At 38.0% G+C, this 7,458-nt stretch overlaps 1 protein-coding gene across 1 annotated transcript; it reads right to left on the reverse strand.

Moving 5' to 3' along the window:
• Nucleotides 1–2,359: 2,359 nt before the first annotated feature.
• On the reverse strand, nucleotides 2,360–4,242 carry LOC113354013 (12-oxophytodienoate reductase 1-like). Its single transcript, XM_026597468.1, has 5 exons — nucleotides 4,106–4,242; nucleotides 3,867–4,007; nucleotides 3,523–3,653; nucleotides 3,239–3,400; nucleotides 2,360–3,135 (listed from the first exon to the last, which is right to left on the reverse strand). The coding sequence occupies exons 1-5, from the start codon at nucleotides 4,162–4,164 to the stop codon at nucleotides 2,555–2,557; spliced, it is 1,074 nt and encodes a 357-aa protein (XP_026453253.1). The 5' UTR covers nucleotides 4,165–4,242; the 3' UTR covers nucleotides 2,360–2,554.
• Nucleotides 4,243–7,458: the final 3,216 nt, after the last annotated feature.

Below are 7,458 nucleotides of genomic sequence, written 5' to 3' on the forward strand. Positions count from 1 at the left end.
ATTCTGATGAAAAATGAGCAAAAATAAAAAAAATTCAATAAAAAGAGTAAGAAATTAGGGGTTTGTTACTGATTCTTACCAACTACGATATACAGGTTCAGAATTCGTAGGATGAGAATTCCAGATATTAGCGCAACTCATATTCTTCTTCTTCTTCACAACTAAAACCCTAGATTTGCTTAAGTTCTACAGAGGCGACTGAAGAAGAGAAAACAGACGAGGGAAAGAAAAGAAGAGAAAAACCCTATTAACAAATCAAAGTGGAAAATCGATTTACCATGTGTAGATCTGCAGAAGAAGAAGTAGGTTTGAATCGTTGTGAGAGGAAAAAAAAAGTGAAAGAGGCGGAGAGAAAAAGAATGGTTTCTCTCTCTGGTATAGATAAGGTTATGTGAGATGCTTCATCTCTAGCCATCCATAAATCAGAAGAGTAAAAATCCTAACCGTACAATTAAATATACATATTATAGAAACGACACTATTCGACGTCGTTGTATAAGTCAACTAAGTCTTGCCACAACGACGTGTTGGCTTTAGTCAGTGAAAGCAAAGAGTATCGTTGTTTAAGTCAATAAGAGTCCTCACACAACGACAATTTGACTTTAATCAACGACACTTTTCGAATGCAGTGAGAGCGCGATATGTAGTTTGTGTCGTTTCATTATGTCTCAGATAGACCATTTTCCAGTAGTGATAGTGGCCTCGTTGTATAACGAGAAATACCTTAAACACCAACCAATCCTCCAAAACATCCATCCTCCTCCCTCGTCCACAAGCCCCCTATGGAGGAATCTGGCTTCCCTCATACCAACCATGAAAAAACATCTCTTTCACGAGATAGAAAATGGATCCACCACCCCAATCCAAGCAAACTGGATCTCTCAGTTAGAAAATAACATAAACGCAACACTTTGCTACCCCATAAAATCAGTAGCTGATATCATTCATCCATAAACCCGGTCTTGGAACCACGAAAAGCTGAGCATCCTCCCCCCAAACACAGTGCAAAGAATCGTAAACCTCCACCTTCCACATGAGAACTAGCCAGATAGAGTAATCTGGCCCTTCACAAAATCAGGAAAATACACGACGGCTTCAGGATACAAATGCCTAACAGACATTTCAGATCAATTGCAGCACAATCCACCACCCCCTCCAACCAACTTCCTATGGACGCTCCCTTGTCCACCAAAAGTACAACTTTTCTTGTGGAAAGCACTTAACGAGGGCCTACCAACCCTCCAACTACTCAATCACATCCGCCTCGCCAACTCCAATATTTGCCCCTAATGCAATTCTGACCCTGAAACTGCAAAGCATATCCTTCTACATTGTCCGATTGCTATGGATTCGTGGAACCTACTAATTTTACGGATATCCACTCCACAGAGCACCCACCAAGGAATACCCACTTCAATAAACCCACAGACATCTATATCCCTACTTCTTCAGGCTAAAATCGGTAAACAAACCACCACTACATTCTGCTTTCTATTCTGGTCACTTTGGCTAAATAGAAATGACGTCGTATACAACCAAAAGCAAACAAACCCAACAAAAATACTCCAAATGGCTACCCGCCTACAGCAGGAATACACATGGGCTCAACAGAACCTTCCACCGGTACTACCAGGAATGCAATCTTCTACAAACATTCTGCATCAGATTCCCGAGTCAACCACAATTTTAGTAGGATGGAGTAAACCCCACCCGAACTGGGTCAAAATCAGCACAGATGGAGCAGCTAGAGGACATCTGGGACTGGCAGGAGCGAGAATTATTTGTCGAAACGAAAATGTTATCACAATCTTAGCAATTGCACAACCATTTGGGATAACAACAACGCTCACTGCCGAAACTTGGGCCATGCTCATAGCGTCAAGAACAGCTACAGATCGAGAATGGCCAAAGGTGCAATTCGAAACGGACTTGGAAAATCTTCTAAGATTTTTAACCTCGACAACCGAACCACCTTGGTACTTAAACAATATAATAACATAAATTAAGCTTAGATTGGCGCAAATTCCTCATTGCACCATAAACCATATTTACAGAGAAGGAAATCAGGCGGCGGACGGGTTAGCAAACAAAGCGGCAGATGACAGCACAACCGGAAATCTATCCACAACAATCTAGGACCACACAACTCCATCGTGTATTGGTCATATTGTAATGGCAGACTCTATGAGTACAATGTACCCTCGTGTTATTTCTTCCTAACTTTAATACAATTTCATGCTTCAAAAAAAAAATATATATATATATATATATTGGGATAGATTCTTAAGTTTTGAGGCGGATGATTAATCCATGATGGTTCTTATTGCTTTAAAAAAATACTTAATCTCTCGACTCGGGGTGAAGTACGATAACAATAGCAAATTGTAACATTTATTCTGTTATGAAATCCTAGTACAAAACAGCACTAGCTTTCACATAAAAGATCTGAATGATCTTTAATCACTAAGTTACACAAGAACAACACAAGTGAAAGCCACGTAAAAACAAATAAGCAAAACAGCAACAAACAGAAAGCTAGTACTGGGCATTATGACTAATTGTCTTGGTCCAGGAATGGGTAGTCAGTGTATCCAACAACTGAATCTTGTGTGTAAAATGTGTCCCTATTATACTGATTAAGTGGTGCATCAATGGTAAAACGTTTAGGCAAATCTGGATTAGCCAAAAACAGACGACCATATGCAACCAGATCAGCATGATTCTCCTCGATAGCATCGTTACCGTCGTCTCTCTTATAACCTCCAGAAGAAATGAAAGTCCCCTTAAAAGCTTTCCTGGTCGTTAAGGTACTGCCAAGGGTTTTATCGTTCTCAATCCTCGGCTCTATCACATGGAGGTACAAGATTCCGTATTTGCTTAGTGATTCAGCCATGTAAATGCTGAGAGCTTCAGGGTCTGAATCTCCCGCTTCCATGAATCCCCCGAAAGGTGAGAGCCTCATTCCGACTTTGTCAGCTCCAATCTCTTCCGTAATAGCTTTGACAATGTCTAGTCCAAAGCGACATCGCTTCTCTAAGGTTCCACCGTACTCATCTGTTCTGTCATTAACCTGATCCTTCATGAATTGATCGATAAGGTAACCATTTGCGCCATGGATCTCAACTCCATCAAAACCTGCACATTTGAGAGAGACAATGTGCATTATAATAAGTATAGTTTGAACAAAAGATATATGGTATTTGCCAACCTAAATAAGACAATTATAAAAGAAAATTACCAGCTTCAATTGCGTTCCTTGCGGCATGCCTGAAATCATCGACAATTTGTGGGATTTCATCGGTGCTCAATCGACGAGGAGCTGTCCAATCCACTCCGTAGAGGCCAGGTGTACATCCCTTGTCAGTACTAGAGATTGGAGCTATTCCATTAGGCTGGAGATCTGGACGGGCATGAAATGAAAATGGTTCAACGCTGACAGTATTTGAACTTTATGACAATCATTATAGTTAATTATGTACAAATTGAGAGTAACTGGATTAAGAAAGAGCATAAGATGGGTACCACTAGTGGAAACTCGGCCTACATGCCAAAGCTGGCAAAAGAACAAGCCACCCTTGTCATGAACAGCTTGCACAATGGGTTTCCATGCTTCGACATGCTCTTTTGTCCAAATTCCTGGTGTTTCTGGATACCTTCAAAAATGAATGGAGAATTCAATAAACCCAACTACCCACATCTGCAAATGCTAATTAATGCACGAATATTGATACAGGACTGATCTTGAGCTAGCCATCTCCAGTCAAGGAAGGTCATGATCAGCCATTGGCAGGTCATTCTTCCAAGAACATTGCCTGAAGATTTAACATTCACAGTGACTACTATAATACGAAATCCACAAAACATACCCTTGAGCTGTTTCTGATACTCCAGTGGCTTCTGTAATTAGAAAACCTCCATTGGTGGCTCTCTGCGAGTAATATAAGGCCGCATGTGGTTGGGGTACGTTTCCATAAGACCTGTTTCTTGTTAGAGGTGCCAAAACAACCCTAGCAAGTACAGAAAACCAAAACGTGTGAAAATGAGATGGATGTGTTTGGATCGAATCATCGAAGAAGAAACTAAAATATGATAAAGAGTTGCAAACCTGTGAGAGAGTTCGAAATTGCCCATTTTGCATGGTTTGAATAGTGGCATTGCCTCCATTTTTTCTTCTCTTTCAAAAATTTATAAATCTTTCTTTCTTCTGACTTTGTTAATTCTCTGCTTTGTTTTCTATTGAATTGAATGTTTGAAACTAACTATGCCTGTCTGTTCTATTTATAGTTCAGAAAATGGTTTTCATCACCAAATCTTATGACAAATCAAATTCCGTATGTGACCCATAATTTAGTTTTAATTACGGAATTACCAGAATGCATGCGTCACTTATGATGATACTCCCACCAGCCAATATCAAAACAATTAAAAGAATCCCTTTAAGCAGGTACGTTCTCGACTTGCACACCACCGACTACTGATGACTGTTTTTTTCTTAATAATAATTCTAATTAGTAAAGTTGGTGCTTAATTATGCATATAAAAAAATTATTGTTATATGACCTGTAAAACTCGACCTTTAGAGTTCATTTATTGGACATGTACTAGTAAACTGAATCGGAGAATCGGGGCAAAGCCTTCTTTGGCATGTTGTTGTGAATTTTGCGGTTGTCAGTGTTCATGAAAATTTCCTAATGCGAATTTAGGAGAATGATTTGCTCAAACGAAAATAAGTAAGGGAAGATCAGGAGAAAGTCTTGGATTTCACTAGTTTTGCTGATTTTGTTTAAAACAAATTATATTTTAATTTTCTCCATCGATTGTTTGTTGACAACATCAGTGCTAATGTCTAGAGGTGTAAATTGGGACGGGCCAGCACGTTTATGGCACAACACAACACGTTAAAATTCGAGCACAGCACGACACATCACGTGATCGGCCCATCACGGGCACAACACGTTTGTTTAATGTGCTGTGTTGTGTCAGACAAATAGGCACGACGGCACAGCACAACACGCGGCACAGCACAACACAGCACGCGAAGAAAGCACGCCATGTCATGCGTAAAATACTACACAATACATCACATTTGATGCATATTTGGCAAAAAAATTATTGTTTTAGCCAATTTCTGATATTTTATTTTCGTTATGCTAATTTATTTCTGTAATAATACATGTACTAACTAAAATATTTCAAAAATATTTATTTTGGAAAACATAAAATAAGTGTGCTACCCCAGCACAACACGACACAGCACGTTTATTTTTCTGGTACAACACAGCACGCCACGCCATTTAACACAGCACATCATAGCATATCTGAATCTGTGGCACAACCCAACACAGCAGCACGCGAAGCACGTTGCTTCGTGGGCTGGGGTGTGTAGGGGCGGCACGGTTTACACCTCTACTAATGTCATCGATTGTTGTATATGTCATTACAAAATTCGAAAAGAGAGAATGAATTCATCGATTGTTGTATATGTCATTACAAAATTCGAAAAGAGAGAATGAATTTGTTGTATACAAACTCACCGGATGTCACTCTAAAGTTCGAAAAGAGAGAATGAATTTGTTGTACTATCGTATTATTTTAGTTATTTAGCCATAATCCTTAGTTTAGAGTAAACAATCCATTGGACTCTAAAGGGTTTCTATTACCTTGTTACATCCTAATTCTTCCAAAGATTATATAGTCATAGAGTAATTAGGGATGGTTGGCAATGAGAAGTATTATTAAGTTTGTTAGACAACATTTATCAAAACTAACAAATATATGACAATGCAAAATATATTTTTTTATTTAATTAATTCAGAGCAAATATCTTCTACCGCATATTGGTGGACTGGGCATTTTTTCATCAGTTGCATAAATGTTCCGGGAGCGTTGGATAATCCAAATGTCATAACAAGCAATTCATACAATTATTTTCATACTTTGGAAGCAGTTTTCCATTCATCTGCTTCTCTAATTCTAATCCGATGACATCCACTACGAAGATCAAGTTTAGTGAAAACAATCGACCCAGCTAGAAAATCAATCATATCATCAATACGTGGAATAAGAAATCTATAAGGAATGGTGATACGATTCAAAGCTCTGCAATCAATACATATTCTACAACTATTGTCTTTTTCGGACACCAAAAATGCAGGACAAGTACGAGGACTTCTGCTAGGCATAACCAGTCCCTTAGCCAATAAATTGTTGACTTGGCCTTGTACGTAAAAAGGAGCTAAAGTCACAGGCAAGGTTGTGAAATCGTGAATCGCGACACGAATCATTTTCTAATTTTGAGGATCAACTCCCATATTGAATCGTGAATCGAAGATTCATGGTTGATTTTTAAATCTTAAATTTACCTATATATGATTTTAAACTATGTGAAACGTTCAACATGCTTTATACGTGCTTGCTAAATTTTAATTTTTGGTGCATCCGAAACTTATAAAATCTAATTAGTTTTAAATATCTCACAAAACATCGCCGTGGCGTGGTGGTTAGGAGTACACAAGTTTGTACCATAGGTTAGTGGTTTGATCCCAAACCATTACATTTGCTTTTATACCTGTTTGGAGAGAAAAACTAATGTCGACCAAGCAAAAAAGTAAAAATTAGGAGAGTAAGAATCGCACACAAAAAAAAAATCTACATGATTCATTCGAGACTCAATTCAAAAATACGATCTGAATCGAAATGGAAAACTTTGACGCGAATCAAATCGTCACTATTACGATTTTAAATACCTTGGTCACAGGTAATTTATCAGGAAATAAATCATTGTATTGAGATAATAAAGGTTGTACCTGTGTAGGAATCATAACCTTTGGTTTGTTGTGTTAGAGCATACCTCGGTTGAACCCGCCAAGCGTTGGTATGTCAAGTTCGGTTGTCATATTTTAGTGAATCAAAACTCATTTAAAGAGTCGCTTGATTATATACTAGAGTCAACTTCGTATAGGTTAGCTTGAAAGTGTTAGGATAAGACTTACAAGTATTACATGAAGACTTGAAGAATGTGAAGAAGTATGGAGCTACAACGACAACATCATCCTTCTTCTTGAGGTTAGTAATATTTGACTTGAACTGTTTCATTCCCTAGCATAGCTTTCAAGTCGTGCATATTGAAAATATAACTGCGAATGCTGTGTATGAAACTCTAGTTAGACATAGTATTAAGGAACACAATAGAAGGTTTATTGCTTAACCATTAAACTTTGTATAAAAGTTTGTGATTATGCATGGGTATGAGTGAAGATTTCATCCTAGGAAACAATGTTTTACATTTGTTTAAAGGAAGTAAGTTCATAAACTTGTTTTGTGAATCGAAAAGGAAATCGCTAGGCTTATTGGTATTGTTATTCTTTGCAAATCTATTTTGAATTACCAATATGTGTGTTTAAAATAACCGCTCATAAACTTGTTTATGTTTTTAGTAGATGGGAAACCGATCCTATG

This window comes from Papaver somniferum, chromosome 2 (assembly GCF_003573695.1).
Source record: "Papaver somniferum cultivar HN1 chromosome 2, ASM357369v1, whole genome shotgun sequence".
Taxonomy (NCBI): domain Eukaryota; kingdom Viridiplantae; phylum Streptophyta; class Magnoliopsida; order Ranunculales; family Papaveraceae; genus Papaver; species Papaver somniferum.

Coding starts and splice junctions, on each gene's coding strand:
- LOC113354013 (XM_026597468.1), bottom strand. CDS start 4,164: ATGGAGGCAATGCCACTATTCAAACCATGCAAAATGGGCAATTTCGAA. Junction 4,008..4,105: donor AATTTCGAACTCTCTCACAG/GTTTGCAACTCT, acceptor TGTACTTGCTAG/GGTTGTTTTGGCACCTCTAA. Junction 3,401..3,522: donor AGGCCGAGTTTCCACTAGTG/GTACCCATCTTA, acceptor ATGCCCGTCCAG/ATCTCCAGCCTAATGGAATA.